The sequence below is a fragment of the Melospiza melodia genome, chromosome 9, assembly GCF_035770615.1.
Source record: "Melospiza melodia melodia isolate bMelMel2 chromosome 9, bMelMel2.pri, whole genome shotgun sequence".
Taxonomy (NCBI): Eukaryota; Metazoa; Chordata; class Aves; order Passeriformes; family Passerellidae; genus Melospiza; species Melospiza melodia.
Genome location: NC_086202.1, coordinates 32,826,391 through 32,851,963, shown reverse-complemented (window position 1 = coordinate 32,851,963; position 25,573 = coordinate 32,826,391). Strand labels below are relative to the sequence as shown.

Here is a 25,573-nt window from a genome sequence, read left to right as displayed (position 1 = left end):
ATTTTGGGTGTTTGGCTTTTTAATGATTTGGGGTGTCTCACTAGGCAGGCAATCATCGTTTTCCTTGATTTTAATGTTTAAACGGAAGGAGAAACCCTTTATGGTGCTGTTGGAATTGAGGGAAAGAGCCCCATTTTCATCATCTCCAGGTTCAAACTGAGAGCAAACACGGCTGTCCCTGGTCTGAAAGGGCTTCCCTTGAGAGGAACCTCTTCATGGGTCACTGTAAGAGTTCCATCGAGAGGGACCCTCCATTTGAAGGGACCTTCACAGATGAAAAAGATGTGCAAAAGCCCCCAGAATGGTCTTTTGCTGAGGGAAATTGAAGTGGGAAACTGAATTTCCACTCCTATTAGGAGGCTAAATTAAGCAAAACACCCCCTTGATTAACTTTTATTCCAGATTAAACTGAGAGGAGACCGTCCTTATGCAACACGTAGGCATCTAAATCGGGACGGACCCTCCGTTCTCCCCTTGATTCCGGGCTTTGAAGTGGCGACAAGAGGGAGTTTCCCCTTGGTTTAACCATGGAGCAGTTTGCAATAGAAGGGTGAGGATGAGCTGGCGCTGCGGGCCGGGCTCAGTTTCTCCCTGGGGACGGCAAACGCCGCCAGGCACCGAGCGATGCCCCCGGCAGTGCCTGTGCCGCGCCCGCCGGATCCAGCAGCGCTGGAAGCTCCAGGAGCAGCTCAGCGCCTGCTCCGCGCTCGGCCCTGCGAGCCGGCCCGGAGCGGGGGCTCCGGACACATCCCCGGTGCTGGGCAGAGCCGCTGCTCGGCCCGGGGATCCTTTATCCCCCTGCTGCGGCTGCCGGGGCCGAGGGCACAGTCCTGCTTCCGAGGCTGCTTTACCGCTCGTTCTCTTGCCACGATTTGTGCCATAATGAAGTCAAAGAATTCCCCCCCAGTCGTGTCCCTTTACACCAGTGACAGGTGAGTGATCTCTGCCTGGCCTTTGCCGATCCTCGAGCCTTTCCTGCTGTGTTCTGTTGCCTGCCCAGGGGCAGGAGCAGAGGCTCAGAGCGCTTTTGCTGGCCCGGCACCTGGCCTGGCCCAGCCCAGCCCCAGAATCCCTGCCAGCATTCCCTGCACCATTGCCCGGCCCCACGGCGGCTGCGGCTCCGCGGGCAGGCGGCTCCAGGAGTTCAGAGTGGGCAAAATGGGGAGCGAGGGACAGGAGGCAGCTGGTGCCAGTGGGGAAATGGCTTTGCTGGAGCTGGCAGGGACAGGAGGAGGAGGGAGAAAATGGCGCCAAGTAACGGGGAGGGAAAGAGGGACAAGGCTGGAGTGGTGGAAGGTGGCGGGGATGGCCATGGGGCAGGTGGCCATTTTGCTCTCCAGCTCTGTGTGAGGAAAGGAAGAGCTGTCAAATCCGTGCAGGAAAAGTAGAGATAAATAGCACATAGTGGAAAATCCCTGACGATTTGGATTAATTTGATCTGCCTGAACTGCAAACCTGGCAGACGACAAGCATCACCCCAAGCGTTGTGATGTGTCTTGCCCTGCCCTCCCCTGGCTGCAGCTGCCTGGGCCGTTGGGACCCCCAGGAGCAGCTTCCTGGGGAGTGCAGTTCTTCAGCAGCTTCACCGGTGTGGGGCTTTTTTTCTTAATGTGGTCTGTTTGAGCCTAGAGCAACCTCTCCCTCTCCCTCTCCAGCCCAGGTGGGTCCGCGGTCGGTGCTGCCCCAGCTCGGGGCTCGCTGCGGGCGGAGGGGGCCGTGGTGAGGGCCGGGGGGTTCGGCCGAGTTCCTGGTGCCGGCTTCCCCCGGGTGCCCCCTGCGCTGGGATCGCCCAGGGAGCGGCTGCCCGTGCTCACACAATCACAGAATCTCTGGGCTGGGTTGGAAGAGACCTCCAAGATCATCGAGTCCAACCCAGCCCCGACAGCTCAGCTAAACCTGGCACCCTGTGCCACATCCAGTCTGTTTTAAAGACATCCAGGGATGGTGACTCCACCACCTCCCCGGGCAGGGCATTTCAGTTCTTTATCACTCTTATGCAAAAAAAAACTTTCCCTAATTTCCAGCCTATATTTCCCTTGGTGCAGGTTAAGGCTGTGTCCTCTGGTTCTCTCAGTGCTGCCTGGAGAAAGAGCCCGGCCCCACCTGAGCACAGGCACCTTTCAGGAGCTGTACAGAGTGATGAGGGCACCCCTGAGTCTCCTTTTCTCCAGGCCTGAGCACCCCCAGCTCCCTCAGGGGTTCCTCTCAGGGTTTGTGTTCCCAGCCCCTCTCCAGCCTCATTGCCTCCTCTGGACGCGCTCCAGCGTCCCAACGTCCTTCCCAAGCTGAGGGGCCAGAGCTGGACACAGCACTGCAGGTGTGGCCTCACCAGGGCCAGGCACAGGGGCACAGTGACCTCCCTGCTCCTGCTGGCCACACCATTCCTGATCCAGGCCAGGAGCCCTTGGCCTTCCTGGCCACCAGGACACACTGCTGGCTCACGTTCAGCCGGCTGTCACCAGCACCCCCAGGTCCCTTTCTGCCTGGGCACTGCCCAGCCACACCGTCCCCAGCCCAGAGCACGGCAGGGGTTATTGTGGCCAAAATGCAGCACTCAGCACTTGGATTTATTAAACTTCATCTCCTTGGACTCTGCCCATCCATCCAACAGTTCCAGGTCTCTCTGCAGAGCCCTCCTGCCTCCCCACAGATGGACACAGCTCCAGCTCAGAGTCCTCTGCAGATTCACTAATGAAAGCCTCAATGCCCTCATCCATGGGGTCAGTGCAAACACTGAACAGAGCTGGCCCCAGCACAGAGCCCTGAGGGACACCCCTGGTGCCTGGCCCCAGCTGGATGCAGCACCCTCAGCACCACTCTCTGGCCCATCCAGCCAGGGCTGAGCCAGCACAGAGTGCTCCTGTGCCAGCCCTGGGCTGCAGCTTTTCCAGGAGGGAGCTGTGGCAGACACTGCCAAAGGCCTTGTGGAGCCCAGACAGACACATCCACAGCCTTTCCTGCACCCACCAGCAGGGTCACCTGCTCATGGAAGGAGACCAGCTTGGTCACACACACCCAGCCCTCCTAAACCCCTGCTGGCTGCTCTGACACCCTGGCCATCCTGGAAGTGCTGCCTGCTGGAATCAATATGAACTGCTCCGTGACCTTACTGGGCACTGAGGCCAGGCTGACTGGCCTGGAATTGCCAGGATCCTCCTTCCCACCCTTGTTGTGGATGGGTGTCACGCTGGCCAGCTTCCAGCCATCTGGAACCTCCCCAGTGAGCCAGGGCTGGTGGTAAATGATGGAGAGCAGTTTCCCAAGCTCATCTGCCAGCTCCCTCATCCCCCTGGGTGGATCCCTCTGGGCCCACAGATTTATGAACATCCAAGCAGCTCAGCAGTTCTCTGACTGCCTCCTCCTGGGTAACAGGGGGCCCATTCTGCTCCCTGGCACATCCACCAGCCCAGGAGGACACTTGTCCTGAGGACAAGCTGTGTTCCCACTGAAGGCTGAGGCAAAGAAGGCATTGAGCACCTCTGCCTTCTCCTCATCTGCAGTTACTGAGTTCCCTCCTGCATCGAAAGAGAACAAAAGCTGGTCTTACTCTTTCTTTTGCCAATAATATATTTGTAAAAACATTTTTTATTATCCTCTACAGAAGTTGCCAAATTAAGTTCAAACTGAGCTTTGGCCTCCCTGATCTTTTCCCTGCATACCCTGGCAATGCCCTTAAATACTTCCTGAGAAACCTGACCCTCCTACCAAAGATGATACATCCTCCTTTTATTTCTAAACTCCTTCAAACCCTCATTCCCCATCCAGGCTGGATGTTTGCCTTGCTCACTCCTCTTAGGGCGCACAGGGACAGTCTGTTCCTGTGCCCTCAAGATCTCTGCTTTGAAGCATGCGCACCTGACCTGGACTCTTTTGTTTTTGCTGCTTCACAAGGAACTCTCTGAATAAGTCTCCTAAATATGCCAAAGTTAGCAGTCAGGAATTTAATGTAAAAACTTCATTGATGTTTCTCCTGATATCACCAAATATTGAGAACACTGTAATTTCATGATCACCATGCCCCAGGAGGCCTCCAGCAGCACATCTCCCACCAGCCCATCTCCATTAACAAAAATTCTAGCAAAGTCCCTCTCTTGGACGGCTCCTTCACCAGCTGTGACTCCTGCGCTTTGGCAAAACGCCCATGATCTCGACAGGGCTCCCTCCCAGCCTAACCTGCATGCAACCAACATCGCTGTAAAATTGTCAGGCAACAAAAAAAAATTACAGTTCCGTGGTGTTCCTGCCCCAACACACGGTGCCGAGAAACCAGTGATTCCCCAGCGGGCGGCCCGATCCTCACGTCAGCTCACGAACCGTCCACAAAACACACTGGGTAAACGAGCCCCCCCCGAGCCGCGATTGGCTGCATTCCCGTGCGCAGTTTCCCGCCCCGCTGCTTTCCGTGCGCTGATTGGCCAAAAGCCGAAAACACCACCCCCGAATGGAAAGATTATAAATAAGGGGGCGGCACCAGTGGCACGGAAGCGTTTGTCTCTTTCCGCACCAGCGGCGGCGGTAGCCGGAGCTCGGAGGCGGCTCCAGCCCAGGTGGGACCGCGGTCGGTGCTGCCCCAGCTCGGGGCTCGCTGCGGGCGGAGGGGCCGCAGTGAGGGCCGGGGGGGCTCTGCCGAGTTCCTGGTGCCGGCTTCCCCGTGTGCCCCCTGCGCTGGGATCGCAGCCGAGGGAGCGGCTGCCCGCGCTCTCCTCCTTGCCCGGATGGCCGGGATGGAGCCGTTTGCGCGGCAGCGATGGCTCATCGCGGCTGCTCTCGCTAGGACGGAGGCGGCTGCTCCGTGCCAGGGACCCTTCCCGCCCGTGCGGCGCCGGGCTCGGGGCCGCTGCTCGGGCGGGAGGTGTCCGTGCCCGGCTCGGGGCTGGCACGGCATGAACTTGAACCCAGTGCCTCAGAGCCCAAAGCGCTGCAGGCGCCGGGTGCGGGCACCAAGCGGCGCATCCTGCCCGCTCCGGGGCCGAGGCTTCTCGGCGCTGCGCTCTGTGCCGGGAGCCGCTCCGTGTGCCCAGGCAGGAGCCGCGGCGGCCCGTGCCGGCGCTCGCTGTGCCCGGGCTCCGAGGCGCCGGGGGCAGGGAATCGTGCGGGGCACAAGGGTGAGCAGCCCGGGGCTGCTGCTTCTCGCCCCTCGGCAGGCGGACTCCGAGCCGCAGCTGCCCCGGGCCAGCAGCAGCCGGCAGCTCGCAGGCGCTCTCAGCGCCCGGCCCGGCACGGAGCTGGGCTGCAGCGGCTGCAGAGCCACAGGGGCCGCGGCTGCGGCCACCGCAGAGCTCCCGGAGGCTGCGCTTGTCTCCGCCCTGCTGCCGCACCTCTGGGCAGCGGCGACAGCGCAGACACAGCTGCCACCGCCCTCCTGAGCCCCCGCACGGCCGGCACCAGCAGCGACCTCTCACCGTGTCCCTTTCAGGGTGCCATCAGCGCGGCTTGCAAAGCTGTTCCCGAGGCCGAGCTCCCAAAGGATCTGCCAGCAGCACTCCTGATGTGTCTGAAGCAAATCAGTGTTTCTTCCACAAACAGCGATTCTGGCTGTGAACTTGAAGAGAGTGAATCCTACTCCTTTCCTGGAGCTGAGAAGGAGCTCCAGCATCTCCAGGAGGGACCAGCAGCCGCGCTTCCACACTTGCCTGGAGCCCAAGAAGCCTCTTGGCATAAGCAGGGAATGCCACTTGTGAGTGTGCAGTGAGTGCAGATGTGGAGAATGGATTCTGCAAAAGGAATGGGAGCGTGAGGGAGCCCCTGGCTCCCCAGGGCACAGCAAGCAACGGGCAATGAACACAAAAGGAACCTCAGAAAATTCCTGGGTAAGTGCAGGGCCACCCCTGTGCCCTCCAGGCAGGGGCCCGTGTCCCCTCGCAAGGCCAGGGCTGCAGGTGTGTGGCTGTTTCCCGATGTCTGGAAGAGGCCTCGTGCTCTGCTGGGCCCCATCCGTGGCTGGAAGCAAGAGCCCCAGCTGCCCCCAAGGCTGTGCAGTTCTCCTGCTGCAGCCTGTGCCCACAGCTGTGTCCCTGCCTGTGCCCACAGCTGTGTCCCTGCCTGTGGCCAGGCTCTTGGCTCTCTGGCTGCCAGCTGAGGAGGCCCACACTGCCTCAGGGCTCCCTGCTCTGCTCCCTGGCCGTGGGCTGAGCAGATTGCAGGGCCGGCTCTGCTTCTGGCAGCCAGCAGCTCTTTCCTGCTCCAGGTGAACGGTTCAGGTGCCATCCCGTGGGCACGGCGGTGCTGATTCTGCTGCTCCTGGTGCTGGTGCTGGCTTTGGGGGCGGCCTTGGCTGTGCTGGCAGGTAAGGGAGGGGCAGCAGCCTGGAGCCCCTCGGGGCAGAGCGGGCTCCCTGCTCCCTGCACAGGGGAATCCTCAGAGCTTCTCCTCTTCCCCCTGCAGCACCACAGGTTCCAGTCACACCTGCACTCCGCTGGTGGTTCTGGGCTGTCCCCATGGCTGGGTTGGGTACAAGGGGGTCTGCTACTACTTCTCACGGGATTACAGCACGTGGGAGCAGGGTCAGGAACGGTGCTCCGAGCTCAATGCCTCCCTGGCCATTGCCCAGGATGAGGAGGCCATGGTGAGTGAGGGGCTGTGGGCGCTGTGGGGTGGCTGAGGGCAGCCTGGGGGCGCTCCTGGGCCGGGCTCGGTGCTCGCAGGGCCGGGGCTGCAGCCCTGGGCCGGGGCCTTGCAGGGAAGGAGCCCCGGCGTGCGGGGGCAGCCCCGGGCACGTGTCCCCCCGAGGGGCCGGGGCAGCTCCCACTCCTCTCTCCTGGGCAGGATTTGCTCTTCCGCCTCCGCGGGAACGGCGATTTCTGGCTCGGGCTGCGTAGACGGGGCGAGCGCCTGCACTGGGGGGACGGCAGCAGCTACAGCTCCCGGTGAGTGCCGGGGAGCCGGGCAGGGCCTGGGGGCACAGGGGCACAAGGGCTTCCCCTGGCAGCCAGCGCTGCCTCTGCTCCTCCCTGCAGGGTTCCTGTTTTTCACAATTTCGAGTGTGTGTACCTGGCTGATGAAAGATTCAGGAGTGACAACTGCTCCAATGAGCGGCCGTATGTCTGCAGCAAGGCCCAAGCTCCCCTGTAACAGGGGCTGCACAAAGGACCTTCTCCACGCTGGGGCAGTGCCAGCTTCACCTCTGAGCCCAGCACAGCGCTGTCCTTCCTCAGCTGCACCCTGTGCCTTGCACTTCCCTCCATGGTAACCTGCTAGTACCTCTTCATCCCCAGTGCCAGCGCTGGACTGGAGCTGCAAAGAAAAGTCTCTGCAATCTATCTGGGCACCGATGCTGCCTGCAGTGTAGGCATATCCCTCTTTATGCTTGAGAAAAATGGCTTTCTATGTAAAATAATTATATTACTTTTTAAAGTGATAAAGTAGCACGTTTGGATGCTGTCATAGAGACTTTTGTTCTATTGTATAATATTGATTTTTTGTCCTAAAAGGTAATGTTTTATTTGGTTCACTTCATCTTTGAGTGGTCAAGGTGCCATCTTTGTGTATATTATATAATATAATTTTTCCAAATGCTCTATATTGTATTTTACTCCTGATAACAAAAGAGCAATAAATTTTTTGTTTTTAATTCTCTGGTTTCTCTTTCTGTGATCTTGTGACTTAGATAAGACAGTTCCCAAAGTTGTGAAGTCGTTTTTTTTTACATTTTTTACATTTTCTGCATTCCTTACATGAAAAAGTAATTTCAACATTTCACAGTCTCTATCAAGCTATGGTCTAAGCTAGAATACATTACACCGCTATTTAAAAAAAGATATAGGGGGCATACATAAACTGACAGGTTATACTATATCAAAAGCAGTAATTACAAATTTACTGTATCACAATTTTTGTGATCCATAATAACTTGTAAAACAAACGTTAGTGCATAAACACAAAAGCCAATACCTATATTTATAATTAATAAACATTATACAACAAGCTCAGTTGGGAAATCCATATCACCCTGGGCTCCTGGAAATCATCACGAACTGGCCTGAAGGTGACACTTCTGGACGGTCCTTGGAAGATGTGAGAAGCAACCCTCACTTTTAAAATTTTAAAGGTTCATTAAACCTTAACCAAAAAATACAACAATGGGCTGAATAAGGAAAAATTACAGTGCTGAGGGTCTCCAGGACTATCAGCCACATGCTTGTTTACAAAATGGTGCTCTGCCTTTTATACCCTCAGCCCCTCCCAGAGTTTGTCAGTCAGCTCCTTCTCTGCCCTCCACAGGTGGAGATCACTTCCTCACACCTTGACTGGAGCTCAGGTGTTGTCCTGTGGCCCCTCCTGGCAATGAGCCGGCCCTCCCCAAATGCCCTGGGAACTGAGGCTGCTGCAAGGGGGAGGGAAAGGGGAATAGGGGGGGACATATTACAGTAACAGCACTATTCATCTACAAAACTTCTCCTCACATACACATAATATCTGTCTGTCAATTGTGAGAGCCAGCACTACATGATTCATCTATGACAAACCACACTTTTCCATTCTTATGAGTCACTTGGCTTGAAGAATTAACTTTCATTTTCAGTTCTGATACTCTACTTTTCTCAAAAAAAAAATTAATCATAATTTTAATGAATCATACTGGCAAAATTTTAAATGAACTTTAAAAATTTTAAAATTTTAAATTTTAAAATTTTGATGAATCATACTGGCATCTGTTGACACAGGCGAGGACAGTGGGAACAGAAGGAAAAAACATCTCAGGTTTTCTTTTGACAGATATATTTGGAATGGACAAAATGGGATCACTGAGGTCTAGTGTGGCTTTTTTACCCCATCTACCATGCCATGGGCTTGCTGCTCATAACAGGGGGATCTTAATGGGGAGTACATAGCCCAACTTACCTTCTGGTCTCTGTTGTACTAAAAGACAGCTGAGCAATGACAGAGGTCTGGGGTGCCTTTCTTGCCCCCACGTTGCCATGCCTATGGGATTGCTGCCCACAGCAGGGCTATGGAATCTTCTCTGTGCTGAACACAGGGGCCAACCTGGTCTTGCCCTCTATTTCTTGTTTCACTCTACTTGTTGGTCCTTAAGGAAACTGCCCAATACCTCTGATGGTTCCCTCAACAGATGCTTGTGATTCTCATCTATAAAAACAGGACAATTACATTAATAAACGATACAGTTCCAAATCCCCACCCAAAGCGTTAGTTAATCTTCAAGCTGGTGGAAGCTGGACTCCATTTTCTGGACTTGTTTGAGCTACTTTCATTCTCTGTCACACAGTCTGGATGTTACAGTCTATTCTTTGGGTACTCTCACCAGAATTTTTCTGTTGCCCTGAGTCTCACCCCGTGGTTGGCACAGCCCATTCAGGGCTGTGCAGCGCCTGACAGAGACGTCCCCACTGAGGGGTTTCCGTTTCATCCGTGGTGGGCGAGGGGATTTGCTGATGAGATCTCCCAGCCGCGGCCAGCCCTGCTCCTTTGTGGTCTCTGCAGCTTCCTCCCGTTCCTGCCCTGATCTGCTGGGCCCGGCCAGAACAGAACGGGGCCGATGGGGGGAAGGGCCCGGCCCGGGGGAACGGGTCCGACCCGGGGCAGGGCTGCCCGGCCCGGCCCGGCCGAGACGGGGGCTGGGCCCGGGGCCCGCCGCCTCCTCGCCCACTGGGAAAGAAAGAAAGAGGAGGTTCCTGGGTTTTTTCCTCTTTAACTTGTGTGTTTCACAGAGCCGTGTCCAGCTTCTCAGCGGTTCAACAGAAATTTTCCTCCTATTGCAAACCACAACAATTACTGATGCACACAAATTCTAAGACTACTGCTACAAAGTGCAGAAATTACTGAAAATTCTCTTCTACTGGCAGTAAGAGTAAATATGTCTAAAGGTTTATTTGTGTGCAGAGCAGCTACAATGAATGGTTTTAGCATCAAAATCAACTGGAAACCAACGATTTCAGGAAAAGCATTAAAGAAATCAACACTGCATTTGAGGTGTTTTCCCAGTCACATTTTCAAGATGAGTCACACAAACTAAACTTCCTGAGGCAGTAACAGAGGTTACATTGCACTGTGAGACTCGGTTTTTTAAGGGGAGGAAGGAGGAGCAGAAGCTTCGCAAAGCTTTGCCAACTCTCTGTCCTCTCACAGTAACAACCTTCAGTACTACTGACAGCATGCTGCTACAAGAGCAGATTGGAAATCAGTGTGAGAAACGACCCTCTCTGTTAACATTTTAAAAAGGTTTGTTAAACCTAGACAAAAATTACAACAAAGGACCGATTAAGGAAAACCCACAGCGCTGGGAGCCCAGCCCTGCATCCCCCGCGGTTTGCAGCCTGGCAGCTCGGTGACAGAAGTGGCTGCTCTCCCTTTGGTGCCCTCGGTGCTGCACAGGCAGCCCTGGCCCTCCCAAGGTCTGTCAGTGCTGACAGCCGTGCTCGCTGTCCCTCGTGAAGATGCTTTCGTGCACCTTGCCGGGAGGGCAGGCGGTGCAGCCGCGCCTCTCCGTGCCCAGCCTGCCCTTCCCGCAGTGCCCCCGACTGCTGGGGCTGCTGCAGGGGCAGGGAAAGGGCAGCGTGGGCTCACACTGGAGTAACAGCGCTGTACAGCTGAACAGCCACGGGATAGCTGCCTCTGAATGCTGAGGGGCAGCTCTCACATTGCTCCAGCATAACATCAGCAACCACAGAGAGAGAGAGACATGCAGGCAGGAATGGTAAAAGGGAGGGGGAAAACCAGAGCACACACTAAGCGAGTGTTTGATATTTTTTGTAACTGTTGCTGTTCTCTTTGCAGAGTTGCGGACTTGTTTCTTTCAGTGTGGTACTTGTTCCAACCACAGACTCTGTATCCTGTAGCTGCTGTGTACTGAGTGACTACTGGTCAGGAAAGAGAGAAAGGAAGGGAAAGGGAAAGGGAAAGGGAAAGGGAAAGGGAAAGGGAAAGGGAAAGGGAAAGGGAAAGGGAAAGGGAATGGGGAAGGGAAGGGAAGGGAAGGGAAGGGAAGGAAGGGAAGGGAAGGGAAGGGAAGGGAAGGGAAGGAAGGGAAGGGAAGGGAAGGGAAGGGAAGGGAAGGGAAGGGAAGGGAAGGGAAGGGAAGGGAAGGGAAGGGAAGGGAAGGGAAGGGAAGGGAAGGAAGGGAAGGGAAGGGAAGGGGAAGGGAAGGGAAGGGAAGGGAAGGGAAGGAGGGAAGGGAAGGGAGGGGAAGGGAAGGGAAGAAAGAAGAAAAAAATTGGGGTGGGGGGAAGAAAGAAAGAAGAAGCTTTGCCGTCTTCTCGTCAAAGAGAAGCAAATTAAACACTTGCACCCCTGTCACAGCAGCCCGAGCAGCACCGAGCTCCCTGCGCGCTCCCCCTGTGGCCGTGGGCTCCAGGCCGGCCCTGCAGGGAAATCTCCGCAGCCCCCGGGCGCTCCCGGGCCAGCCCTGCCGGGCGCCACCGCCCCGGGCTCCTTCCAGCCGGGTTTGCTCTCCTGACAGCTCCAGTCTCGCCTCTGCAAGAGCAGAGCACGCTGTGCCCCAGGGCTTTGCCGCTGCAGCATTGGGAGAGATCCTGGGAACACTGGGAGGGAACTGGGAGCACAGGGAATGCCAGGAGGGAACTGGGAGGGAGAGTGGGAGCAGCGGGAGTGAGCAGGAAGGAGCACTGGCAGGGATATCAGGAGCCCTGGGAAGGAACAGCGCTCCCAGCTCCTGCCCAGTGCTCTCCCCATCCCTGCCAGGGCTCGCCAGGAAGAGGGAAACTGGCAGGGAACTGGGAGGAAACTGCTCAGCACTGTGCGAGGGGCAGCAGCCCCAGGGGTGAGCAGTGAGGAGGGGGAAGTGCCCCCAGTCCCTCCCCAGTGCCCCAAAAATGGGATTGAAATGGAGGGGGGAAAGCTTTTCTGTAATTGTGTTTGAACTGGGGAGGATCCCCATTCACCTGTGATTTGAAGGAAAACAAGATTTTGGGTGTTTGGCTTTTTTAATGATTTTGGGTGTCTCACTAGGCAGGCAATCATCGTTTTCCTTGATTTTCATGTTTAAACGGAAGGAGAAACCCTTTGTGGTGCTGTTGGAATTGATGGAAAGAGCCCCATTTTCATCATCTTCTGCTTCAAATTGAGAGCAAACACGGCTGTCCCTGCTCTGAAAGGGCTTCCCTTGAGAGGAACCTCTGGATGTGCCACTGTAAGAGTTCCATCGAGGGGGAGCCTCCATTTGAAGGGACCTTCACAGATGAAAAAGATGTGCAAAAGCCCCCAGAATGGTCTTTGTTGAGGGAAATTGAAGTGGGAAACTGCATTTCCACTCCTATTAGGAGGCTAATTTAAGGAAAACAACCCTTGATTACCTTTTTATTCCAGATTAAACTGAGAGGAGACCGTCCTTATGCAACACGTAGGGATTTAAATCGGGACGGACCCTCCGTTCTCCCCTTGATTCGAGGCTTTGAAGTGGCGACAAGAGGGAGTTTGCCCTTGGTTTAACCATGGAGCAATTGCAATAGAAGGGTGAGGATGCGCTGCGCTGCGGGCCGGGCTCAGTTTCTCCCTGGGGACGGCAAACGCCGCCAGGCACCGAGCGATGCCCCCGGCAGTGCCTGTGCCGCGCCCGCCGGATCCAGCAGCGCTGGAAGCTCCAGGAGCAGCTCAGCGCCTGCTCCGCGCTCGGCCCTGCGAGCCCGGCCCGGAGCGGGGGCTCCGGACACATCCCCGTGCTGGGGCAGAGCCGCTGCCCGGCCCGGGGATCCTTTATCCCCCTGCTGCGGCTGCCGGGGGCCGAGGGCACAGTCCTGCTTCGAGGCTGAACCCTGCTGCTTCACCGCTCCTTCTCTTGCCGTGATTTGTGTCATAACGAAATCAAAGAATTCCCCCCAGTCGCGTCCCTTTATAGCAGTGACCGGTGAGAGATCTCTGCCTGGCCTTTGCCGATCCCCGAGCCTTTCCTGCTGTGTTCTGTTGACCTGCCCAGGGGCAGGAGCAGAGGCTCAGAGCGCTTTTGCTGGCCCCGGGCACCTGGCCTGGCCCAGCCCAGCCCAAGAATCCCTGCCAGCATTCCCTGCACCATTGCCCGGCCCCCACGGCGGCTGCGGCTCCGCGGGCAGGCGGCTCCAGGAGTTCAGAGTGGGCAAAATGGGAGCGAGGGACAGGAGGCAGCTGGTGCCAGTGGGGAAATGGCTTTGCTGGAGCTGGCAGGGACAGGAGGAGGGAGAAAGTGGTGCAAAGTGTCCTGGTTTAGGGCAATTTTGGGAGAAAATTCTTTAAAGGAGTTTCCTCTAGGAAGCGAATTCATGCTCCCCCACCCCAGCTGCTTAGGGAAAAAGATTTCCTTGGATAAAAGTGGAAAAAACTGTTAATTTAACCAGCAAAGCATTCTGCAGCACAAATAATGATCAATATTAACAGCAGAACCTCTCACTGTGTGAAGAGATGACAAGCTCAGAAAGCGCCCTCTGTGGGTGTAGTTCAGTTCACTCAGTCCTTTATCAGTCTCTTATCAGTCCCTTATCAGTCTCTCACAGTCCCTTATCAGACTCTTACCAGTCCCTTATCAGTCCCAGGTGTACCACTGGCTTTGAGCTGCCAGTGCCTTGTGATGTTCAGTCCAGGGCAGGTTAAACAGGAACAGAGAAAAAGGAAAACCCACGTACAGGGAACTTCTCTGAGGTAAAAATTAGCCCGATTCTGGCAGAGCTCCAGGAGCACAATACGCAGAGTGAGTGCAGTTCGTGATAACAACCTGTGCCTTCTTCTCTGCCCCTTTGCTCTCAGAACCTGCCTTAAATGTACAGAACTTATTTCTGGGCAGGGATATGAGTGTCATAAAGTCACCCCAGGGACACTCCTGTACCCCCTAAAAATAAAACTATTAATCTTAACAAATTCCCACAGAAATTACCAAAAATATTAACTCATTTATAAAAATAAAACCTAGAAAAACATTCCCTCAAAATATAAAATAGCCCATATAACAAGCAACTCACTATAATAACACCTAATATTAAAAGAAAATCCAAACTACCATAAAAAAATCATCATTATAAAAAACCCCTAGAATAACACTTTTACCCCTAAAACCCTACAAAACAAGTTAGATGAAACTTGTTTTTACCTCAACTCACCTTAACTATAACATTAAATCAATTAAACCAGAGTATTAATAAATTTTAAAAATCAATACTACTTCCATTATTATTAATAATATAACAAATATTAGTACTACTAAACATACCTGGTACAAAACAAAACCACCATCAATTTTCCCTTACTAGTACAGGAACATAATTATAAAAATTTTAAAAGATTATATACATAACCTTATCTATCCACTCTGCCCATCCACAAACACCTTCAAAAATAAAAAATTAACAAATTAAATAAAAACAAACAATAAATCCTAATTAAACAATTGATTAAAGAAAAAATACTTTATACTTTAACTAAATAAAAGTTACAAAATAAATTTCCAAATATTAATTATTATAATAACAGTATAAGTAATAGTACCCTATATACTTCACTGTATACACAAATAATACATAAGACCATCAAAAAGTTTTTACAGTCCAATAAAGAAAGATGTGAGAAATGGATTTGTAGAGAATTCTCAAAACCTGACAAAGATCACACAGCTTTTGAACATCTGTTTGCAATCACTGAGACAAGGCTGCTGACTTAGGAGGGCCACGGAACAGAGGTGACATTGGTGAGAGAGAGATTGTTTCAGTGAGTTTCAAAATATGGCCATGCAAAAAAAACAGGCACTTTAGAGAATTAGAACTATGAAAGGTGCACTGAAACAGGGCCACTGTTTATTTTGAGGTAAAATACAGGTGATGGGTGCTAGAAGTAATAGTGTCTTGTGACAAACACCATTCACTTGTGTTAAAACTTTAGAAGTTTAGTAATAATGACAATCGTAATAAAAATTAGGAAAATAAGAATTTGCACAATCAAAGTTAGGACAATAAAAGACAAGAAAAAAGCAAAGGAATTACGGATGTCCGGGTGCTTTTGCATTCTGGCACAAAGCACACCTTGCTAACAAAGGATTAACCCTTAAAAGCAACAGCCTATTGCATATTCATAAATCTCATACAAGAATCAAATCCTTTCAAACTAAGGGGGTTTCTGCTTAATTTCAACTCTCCCCCTCATCTGAGCTTTCCCAATTAGGATGGCAAGAGTTCTTCTCTTGGGATCTTGGTGTGTTCTTGCTGTTATCGCTATGTGAAGAATTTCTTGATTATCTATCCATTCCTTGAGCTAGTTACAGAAAGTACCTTACATCACATATTTTCTATTTTATATTATGCTGTAGCCTAAAAACTATATTTGCCACACTACTTAAAAGAGATTAATACAGCACTGCTGAAAAGAGATCAATACACCACTACTTAAAAGAGACTAATATAGCATAACTTTCCAACATAACACATTTAATGTGAAAATTGTGCATTTTATGATTGGCTTTTCACAAATATATAAATGAAGATATTATATGTTATGTTAGAAAGTAATGCTTTATTGTCTTAAGTAGTGTGTTAAATATAGTTTTAAGTTCTAACATAATGTTAAAATAGAAACTATGCCATGTAAGATACTTTTTTTTCTTAGAAAAGGACTCACACCAAGATAGCAGCCACAAGACACCCAAATCTTTCAGAGAAAGAGAATTTATTGCTCCATTATTGAGTTCTTCCTGCCTCACTCAGCCCTGAAGACACCATCAGGATTCAGAGGAAGAAGCTGACACTGCCCAGACAGAATCCTGAGTTTGAATGGAATTTATGCATCATGATGAGGTGTATGAATATGCAACAGGCTGTTGCTTTTAAGGGTTAATCCTCTGTTAACGTGGGTCCTTTTCTGGGCTTATTTTGCCCAGAAAGAGATATCTGAACTGTCTGTAACACTTTGTTTCTATTGTATCATATTGTCCTAGTCCAAATTGTCCAAATTATTATCACTCTAATTATATTACTATTTTTCTAACCGTTTTATTACTATGAAACTTTTAAAATTTTAAAAAACAGGTGATTGGTGTTTTTCACACTTATGTAGTCCTTTTGTTGTATTTTGGTCAATGTTTAATAGACTCCCTGCTCCTGCTGGCCACACCATTCCTGATCCAGGCCAGGAGCCCTTGGCCTTCCTGGCCACCAGGACACACTGCTGGCTCATGTTCAGCCGGCTGTCACCAGCACCCCCAGGTCCCTTTCTGCCTGGGCACTGCCCAGCCACACCGTCCCCAGCCCAGAGCATGGCAGGGGTTATTGTGGCCAAAATGCGGCACTGGGCACTTGGATTTATTAAACTTCATCTCCTTGGACTCTGCCCATCCATCCAACAGTTCCAGGTCTCTCTTCAGAGCCCTCCTACCTTCCCACAGATGGACACAGATCCCAGCTCTGTGTCATCTGCATATTTCCTAATCAAAGACTCAATTTCCTCATCCATGCCACCAGTAAAAATATTGAAAAATATTCCTTTTAAAAATATTTCCCACTAGAGACTGAGGCAAAGAAGGCATTGAGGACCTCTGCCTTCTCCTCATCTGCAGTTACTAAGCTCCCTCATGCATCTAAAAGAAAACAAAAACTGGTCTTACCCTTCCTTTTACCATTAATATATTTGTAAACACATCTTCATTATCCTTTACAAAAGCTGTCAATTTAAGTTCAAACTGAGTTTGGGCCTCCCTAATTTTTTCCACACATTCCCTAGCAAGCCTCCTTAAATACTTCCTGAGAGATCTGACCCTCCTTCCAAAGATCATACATCCTCCTTTAATTTTTAAGTTCCTACAAAACCTCGTTGCTCATCCAGGCCGTACGCTTTCCTTGCTGACTCAATATTTTGGCACACAGACACAGTCTGTTCCTGTGCCCTCAAGATCTATTATGAAGCATGCCCACCATTCCTAGACTCCTTTGTTTTTAAGGGCTGCTTCCCGAGGAACTTTCTGAATAAGTCTCCTAAACAAGCCCAAGTCTGACCGCAGGAAGTCCAGTGTAAAAATTGTATTGATGTTCCTCCTGATATCACCAAATGTCGAGAACACTGTAATTTTGTGATCACTGTGCCACAGGAGGCCTCCAACCAGCCCACCTCCATTTACAAACAATTACGAACAAAGTTCCATCCCTGGGAGGGTCACTCACAAGCTTTGATTTGTGCGCTCTGGAAAGACTCCATGAGATCTTTGGACGCCGACCAGGTTCCTTCTTGTCTGCTCGGGCTCCCTGCCCATCATCTCTTTGTATTTATCACAACCCAGTCTGCGTTCCAGCTGCTCGGGCTCCCTGCCAAACGCGTTCTCTTGGCTGTGACCCCAGGCCAGGCCCCCTCGCTCGCCTCCTCTCCTTCCCGCCCCTCGCTCCTTCCCCGGGCGCTGTTTGCTCAAAAGGGCCAAAATCCTCCCACACCCAGATCGGCTTCGCCCTGCGGCGGCAGCGGCCGGGAGCGGCGGCTCTGACCGGGATCGGAGCGGCGGCGGCGCCCGGAGCTCGGGGGCGGCTCCAGCCCAGGTGGGACCCGCGATCGGGTGTGCCCCGCTCGGTGGTGAGGGCGGGCAAAGGGGCCGCTGCTCGGGCGGGAGGTGTCCGTGCCCGGCTCGGGGCAGGCACGGCATGAACTTGAACCCAGTGCCTCAGAGCCCAAAGCGCTGCAGGCGCCGGGTGCGGGCACAAAGCGGCGCATGCAGCCTGCTCCGGGGCCGAGGCTTCTCGGCGCTGCGCTCTGTGCCGGGAGCCGCTCCGTGTGCCCAGGCAGGAGCCGCAGCGGCCGTGCCGGCTGTGTTGGAATTTAGTGCCAGCCTTTCCTTGCCGCCTCCATTCTCCTGCCTTCTCTTCTCTTCTCTTCTCTTCTCTTCTCTTCTCTTCTCTTCTCTTCTCTTCTCTTCTCTTCTCTTCTCTTCTCTTCTCTTCTCTTCTCTTCTCTTCTCTTCTCTTCTCTGCCGCAACTGCCTCCCTGTTTCCTTCCCCTCTCACCTTCCAGGTTCCATTTCCCAGACCTTGTTCTTCCCTTATAAAACCCTTATTAACCCGTTTCCCACTTAAGGCTTTGTTGTATCTTTGTTTTTCTGCCTTCTGGCTGCTGTCGGTGAAGGTCTGGCTTTGAGGAGCACACCCTGCTCCGTCTGCTCCAGAAACCAGCCTTGCAGTTATCCCAATGTCCGCCTGCTGAGGGCTTCCCTAGGCTCTTGTTGAAATGAAAAATATCCAAGAAGCTTTACTTTCTTGAGATTAGAATGGTTTCTGCAATTCCTTGAGATGTGAGCATGATGGTTAAAACCCCACTGTGCAAATGAAGGTTTTCCCCTTCTGTCCCCTACTCCATGTTCCATCATCTCCCTTACTTTGTCATCTCAACAACTGCTGAGGAAACTTTTCTCATCTTGTCAATTGGCAATGGAACTACTCTTTAAGTCAGTGTTAAATAGGTTTTAAAGTCAGGCACTGCCCATGATGTTGATTCGAATTTTGGATGAAGTTGTTGGTGCTTAACAAGCTCTGTGCTGCTTTAAAGCCTTTCTGCAAGGCTCAAAGAATGACCCCGGCAGGGAGTGCAGGAGCGTTGTGCACTCCTTGTTTAGAAATGGAGGGCATCAAACCAGGTTCCTTTAAAAGCCATCTTAAGTGAAATTAAGGCCCTGGAATTCCTTTGGGCAATGGTCCATTTAGGACAGAGCCACAGTGCCAGAAGCTGTTTTTCTGATGGTCAGTTCATGCTCTGGTCAGTGCAGGGCAGCCCCTCAAGAAATGCATGAGCCAAAGCCTCTCCTCAAGGAGAGGAAAAGAGCCGAGCTGAGCTGAGAGAGCTGGAGAGATGAAATGGCACAGATGTGCCTGGAGCATGGCCCTCCCCAGCAGCTTTGCTTACAGTTCAGTGTTCAAAAGGCTGAAAGCTGATGCTCAGGACTTTGGGATCTGGCTTGAAAGTGCAGAGGGGATGAGCTCCCTTAGTGGAGCCCAGGCAGTGGAGTGCCACAAGCCTGCAGCCAGATTGCTTCTCCTTCAGCTAGAATTAAATTTTTTGGTGGTGGTGGTTTTTTGTTTGCTTGTTTGTTTGCTTTGGTTCTTTAAAGTATGCTTAGAGATGTTACAAGTCAAAGAAGTGAACAGAAATAGGCTGGAGCCCCACTGGCACAGTAATTAATATTTTACTCTTCCTCTTTTCCTTTTCAAAATATATGGAGACAACATGAACTTTTTAACTCTGTGGTTTGGGAGAAACACTCTTTTCCCTCTCTTTGGAAGAGATGTGCCAGTCCTGAGACGCTGTGCCAATGCTCCCGGCATTTTATTTATGTTTTCACAATTAAACAAGAGGCTGATAGGATTGACAAGGAAGATACAACTCGGGAGCTCCCTGGGCAGCAGCCTCCAAACTCTTTGGGTGATTCCAAGAGCAGTAGGGTGTGAAGGCTGCTTTCCAGTGTGAGATTAATCCACAATAACCTGCTCACTGACATCAAAGTCACTGCTTAGAAGCCACTTGTTATTTCCCGAGGTTCAGGAGCTGGAGGGTTTGACAGAGCCTGGACAGAATGATGAAGAATATTCTCGTCAGATTTCTGCTTCTCTCCTTGTGCCAACAAGAGGAACCCATCCTCGTTAAGGGTTTTGTTCCTGTGTGACAGTGTGTAGTTCAGAGCTAAAGCCGTGCCCAGCAGCGTTCATTATTCAATCTGCGCTGCCCCCTCAGCCGTGTGAGCTCTGAGCAGTGCGCTGGGCAGTGGGGCCGAGCCAATTTCGGGCAGTTGGGCTCGGAGCTTCAAGGGTTTGGAGTCAGGAGCGGAGGCTGAGCTCCCTCTGTGGTCAGAGCGGGGAGACACCTTCCTGTGCAGGGAACGCTTTCCCAGCCGGGTTTGCTCTCCTGGCAGCTCCAGTCTCGCCTCTGCAAGAGCAGGGCACGCTGTGCCCCCAGGGCTTTGCCGCTGGCAGGACTGGGAGAGATCCTGGGGACACTTAATATTGCTCAGATCCAACTGTGCTTAATCTTACCAAGACTAAAATCGTATTAAAATAAACCAGAACCGAACTAACAATCAATATCCTTAGAAGTTCTGGGTACTACAAAATGTAACTTATTCGGATGCTATTAATACCATAAGGCACTGAAAATGAACTAAGCATGGTTGCAATAACGGCCTGATGGATTTACTGGGGGGATTAGAAAAGTGTGACAAATACTTTGACCCTATGTAATTTAACATCGAGAAAAACTCATGGTAGCTGCAAATTTTAAGGAATCAGACATTTACTAAAACATCTTAAAGCACAATTCTACCAAAAGAAACAACAAGGTAGAATTTGGAAAAGTATCCAACAAACCGGGAGCTTCTCGAGATTGTACTTAGTGTAACAGCATATGGTAGATATTATCAGCATTTCTGCTAAAGAAATTAGATTGTGTTATGCTGCACATAATAATGAAGCACTGCATGTACCGCTTTGAATCTTTCCAGTAATAATTCTCAGAGAAATCAGAACTCACGAAAAATACAAGATTAACTTCAACTAAGCATTTCAGCACGTTTACGGCATTCTAGCACACGGTGCGTGAGGCTTCAGTGCCCAGGGGCAGTCAGAGCCCTTCGGCAAATGCCGGGGGTTCGCCCCGCCGCAGGGCTGGGGAGCCACGGGGGGAGTGAGTTCGCCCGGGGCCAAGCGGAGCCGCCGGGCAAAGCCGAGCCCCGGGAGCGGGGAAAGCGCCGGCGGCAGCGAGGGCAAAGCCGAGCGGGGAGAGCCGAGCTGGGACCCGCCCGGGGCTCGGGGTGAGGCGGGGCAGCCCCGCGCCTGCCGCCACCGCAGGGGGTTTGCACTGCGCTCAGCCGGGCCAAAGGGACTCGGGTTCACATCCCGCAATCCGGGCCGGCAGCGACGGGAGGCGCCGGAAGGGTGAGGGAGCCGATCCCGAGAAGGCAGCGGGAACCCCGGGCAGGAAAGCAAAGCTGCCGGGGCGGGGCCGGGCGAAGTCGGGCGCATGGCGCGGCAGCGTTTCCCAGCGCTGACTGGCCAAGGCGGCCGGAAGCTCTACACGCCCCTCAGTGGAAATCTGGGGCGTCAGTGGCCGCTGCCTGTTTGTGTGGCCGGGATTGGAGCGGCGGCAGCGGCCCGTTCGTGACATCCCGGGAGGCGGCGACGTCCGGAGCACGGTGAGGGGATGGCGGAGCTCGGAGGCGGCTCCAGCCCAGCTGCGACCCGCGGTCCGTGGTGACCCAGCTCGGGGCTCGCTGCGGGCGGAGAGAGGAGGGATGGGGGATTCTGGCGAGCTCCTTCTGCCGGGTTTCCCCGTCCACTGGTGCGAAAAACAGAATTCAATCCTTAGAGTTTTTAAAAGTTTAATATTAAAAATAAAAATTACGATAATCATAGTAAATGGGTAAAAACGGACAATATTTCCACCGCTGCATAGTCCCAGCAAAAGCCAAAGAAGAGCGATAAGTGAAGCACAGATAAGTGAAGCACAGATGTTATGTTCATTACACTACTGTTTCTATGAGCAATAAAGTGTACACTAAAGGAGAAAAATTATATTAACATCCAGCTGAAAGGACTTATAATTTAGACTATTTCTAAATAGTTATAATCACTAACAACATATGTATACGATAATACATTAATGTGAAAGCCAAAATTACCTGGCAATTTTTCCCACAGGCAGGAAGCCGCAGCGGCCGTGCCGGCGCTCGGTGTGCCCGGGCTCCGAGGCGCCGGGGCAGGGAATCATGCGGGGCACAATGGTGAGCAGCCCGGGGCTGCTGCTTCTCGCCCCTCGGCAGGCGGACTCCGAGCCGCAGCTGCCCCGGGCCAGCAGCAGCCGGCAGCTCGCAGGCGCTCTCAGCGCCCGGCCCGGCACGGAGCTGGGCTGCAGCGGCTGCAGAGCCACAGGGGCCGCGGCTGCGGCCACCGCAGAGCTCCCGGAGGCTGCGCTTGTCTCCGCACCTGCTGCCGCACCTCTGGGCAGCGGCGACAGCGCAGCCACAGCTGCCACCGCCCTCCTGAGCCCCGCACGGCCGGCACCAGCAGCGACCTCTCACCGTGTCCCTTTCAGGGTGCCATCAGCGCGGCTGCAAAGCTGTTCCCGAGGCCGAGCTCCCAAAGGATCTGCCAGCAGCACTCCTGATGAGTGGAGAGCAGTGTGTTATTTCTTCCACGCGGAGAGATGCCGGCTGTGAGTTGGAGGAGAATGAACTCTTCTCCATTCCTGGAGTTGTGAAGGAGCCCCAGGAGAAGAGATCAGCAACAGGGAATCGACCCACAAGATTGCTGGGTGAGTGCAGGGCCACCCCTGTGGCCTGCAGGGAGGGGCCCGTGTCCCCTCCCAAGGCCAGGGCTGGCAGGTGTGTGGCTGTTTCCCGATGCCTGGAAGAGGCCTCGTGCTCTGCTGGGCCCCATCCGTGGCTGGAAGCAAGAGCCCCAGCTGCCCCCAAGGCTGTGCAGTTCTCCTGCTGCAGCCTGTGCCCACAGCTGTGTCCCTGCCTGTGCCCACAGCTGTGTCCCTGCCTGTGGCCAGGCTCTTGGCTCTCTGGCTGCCACCTGAGGGAGGCCCACACTGCCTCAGGGCTCCCTGCTCTGCTCCCTGGCCGTGGGCTGAGCAGATTGCAGGGCCGGCTCTGCTCCTGGCAGCCAGCAGCTCTTTCCTGCTCCAGGTGAATGGTTCAGGTGCCATCCCGTGGGCACGGCGGTGCTGATTCTGCTGGTGCTGGTGGTGGTGCTGGCTTTGGGGGCGGCCTTGGCTGTGCTGGCAGGTAAGGGAGGGGCAGCAGCCTGGGCCCAGCCCCTCGGGGCAGAGCGGGCTCCCTGCTCCCTGCACAGGGGAATCCTCAGACCTTCTCTTCTTCCCCCTGCAGCACAACAGGTTCCAGGTACGCCTGCGATTTTGCAGTGCTGTCCATTTGGCTGGCTGGGGTTCAATGCGGTCTGCTACTACTTCTCACGGGATTACAGCACGTGGGAGCAGGGTCAGGAACGGTGCTCCGAGCTCAATGCCTCCCTGGCCATTGCCCAGGATGAGGAGGCCATGGTGAGTGAGGGGCTGCGGGCGCTGTGGGGTGGCTGAGGGCAGCCTGGGGGCGCTCCTGGGCCGGGCTCGGTGCTCGCAGGGCCGGGGCTGCAGCCCTGGGCCGGGGCCTTGCAGGGAAGGAGCCCCGGCGTGCGGGGGCAGCCCCGGGCACGTGTCCCCCCGAGGGGCCGGGGCAGCTCCCACTCCTCTCTCCTGGGCAGGATTTGCTTTTCCGCCTCCGCGGGAACGTCGATTTCTGGCTCGGGCTGCGCAGACGGGGCGAGCGCCTGCACTGGGGGGACGGCAGCAGCTACAGCTCCCGGTGAGTGCCGGGGAGCCGGGCAGGGCCTGGGGGCACAGGGGCACAAGGGCTTCCCCTGGCAGCCAGCGCTGCCTCTGCTCCTCCCTGCAGGGTTCCTGTTTTTGGCAACTCCGAGTGTGTGTACCTGGCTGACAGGAGATTCAGAAGTGGGAACTGCTCCAGTGAGCGGCCGTATGTCTGCAGCAAGGCCCAAGCTCCCCTGTAACAGGGGCTGCACAAAGGACCTTCTCCACGCTGGGCAGTGCCAGCTTCACCTCTGAGCCCAGCACAGCGCTGTCCTTCCTCAGCTGCGCCCTGTGCCTTGCACTTCCTCTCAGGGTCACCTCAGTGCCTCTTCATCCCCAGTGCCAGCGCTGGGCTGGGGCTGCAAAGGAAAAGTCTCTGCAATCCATCCTGGCACCGATGCTGCCTGCAGTGAGGGCATTGCCCTCACGACACAACGAGCTCCAAAGGAAAATCCAAATCTTCCTGGGGTCTTGGAATCCACCAACTGGTCGGAATGTGTTGACACAATTGGACTGTCTGTGGAAGAGGAGGAAGAACCGCTGACACGTGCCGAGCAGGAATCCCTCTTTTGGCATCAGGCACCTGACTGTGAACAAGGGTCTCTCAGCTGCTGGCTCTTGGTCTGTGTCGCCTTTGGAGGAGGACGGTCGGAGCTGCTGCCTTGGGGAAGGGAATTCGCTGCCACCGCCACAACCCAGCCCAGAGCTGCTTCTCCTGCTGTGGGGCTGTGGGCTGAGCCTGTGCTGGTGAGAGCAGCCCCTGCACGGGCCCCTCAGTGTCACCCCTCAGTGCCGCAGAGCCCTGTCCCCCCTGCTCGGGTGCCTGGGATCCTGAGCTCGCCTCTCCCTGCCCTGCTCACACCCGGCTGCCGCTGCCGCGCCCCCGCTGCCCCTCGGGCACTGCTCCGAGCTTTGGCTGCTCCGGAGCTGCGAGGAACGGATTCGGACAGAATCTTTAAACATTGATAGAAAGTTCACACGGTCTTGTATATCTGTATGCAAATATTGAGATCAGGTGTGTTGACTTAGGAAAGCTCTGGAATAGAGATGGTGTTATCATCCGGTTGAATTCAAAACAATTTCTAAAATACAATAAGTTTATGTAAAAGGGTATATATATAAACGAGGCTTGAGAAAAAGAGTAGATATTTTAGGGAATTAGAACCATGAAAGATGCATTGTAATAGGACTATGTGAGGTAAAAATACAGGTGATTGGTGTAAGAAGTAATATAGTAGTATTGTGTAGTAAAAGCTTATAGCTTGAAAAGCATATGTAAGATATTGTAATTAGGAAAGAAGTTAGCTTATAAGAAAATAACGTTGAGGTTTATATTTCTTATGTTTCATTCGTTATTAAGACTAATAATAAAATCATTTAAAACACTTCTCAGTTACCCCACCTGTATAGAAATTAAAAAAACCAAAAGAACAGTACTTCCATTAGAATAAGAACAAAAACTGAACTATCTTTTAAGCAGTAAGAAAACCTCAAAGTATTTTTTGTTCAGGGCTACTACAAAGAAACAAGACCCTAAAGAATTAGTTCTTCTATAAAAAACCCAAAAACAGTCAAGACGTTTACCTACATCATGAGCTCAAGTCAAACAGAAACCAATATTATCTCCTATTACACAAAATCAAGCAAGCTTTAAAAAACATAATCAAACACAAAATATCCAAGCAACCCAAAGATGTTCATAAAAGCCTGAAAGATCCTTAAAGATCTAATTCTTATAATATTTCAAAACAAAACCTAAAAATTTACTATCTTAAGTCCAAAAGCAGTTTCCAACTATAAACAATAGTGCCGTGTTCACCTTCCCTCTGAGACCCAGGTAAACTCAAACTGTACAATACTTTTACCATAAACCAAAACCATACAACCACAAAATTCTTACCTCCGTATCACGCTTTAATGAACTCATTTGAACAACCTGCAAAGCTTTCCAGTTCCCCACTCTTGTGTGCAGCCCCTGCGCGTCCCCAGCCGTGTCTCCGAGCCCTCCCTCCCTCCAGCCCTGCCCAGAGGCCCCGCAAGCCCGAGCGGAGCCGCGCTGCCCCCGGCGCTGCCCCGCAGCCCCCGCCGCTCTCCCGGCTCAGCCCCCGCTGCCATCCCCGGCCCGCCCGGCATCTTCCAGCCCTGCCTGGCCGGCAGCGAGGGCAGCTCTGCCCAGCTAAAGGAGCGAGGCTGCTCTGCCAGCGCTGCAAAAACCCGAGCTCTGACTGCGGGAAAGAGAGCAACGAGAGAAAAACCCGCGATTGGCAAACTCCTCCATGGGGAAATGAAGCAGGGCACGGACTCTGGATCAGAGGGA

At 53.0% G+C, this 25,573-nt stretch overlaps 1 protein-coding gene across 1 annotated transcript in view; it reads left to right on the top strand.

Annotated features, from left to right (window-relative positions):
- LOC134422187 (C-type lectin domain family 2 member D-like) overlaps positions 1-24,641 on the top strand; it is a 46,655-nt gene extending 22,014 nt beyond the window's left edge. The window contains exons 3-5 of the mRNA XM_063164126.1: positions 6,188-6,286; positions 22,778-22,950; positions 23,151-24,641. Coding sequence (XP_063020196.1) covers positions 6,188-6,286; positions 22,778-22,950; positions 23,151-23,255 — 377 coding nt within the window. The 3' untranslated portion in view covers positions 23,256-24,641. The remainder of the gene's footprint in view (positions 1-6,187; positions 6,287-22,777; positions 22,951-23,150) is intronic.
- The last annotated feature ends 932 nt before the right edge of the window (positions 24,642-25,573 follow it).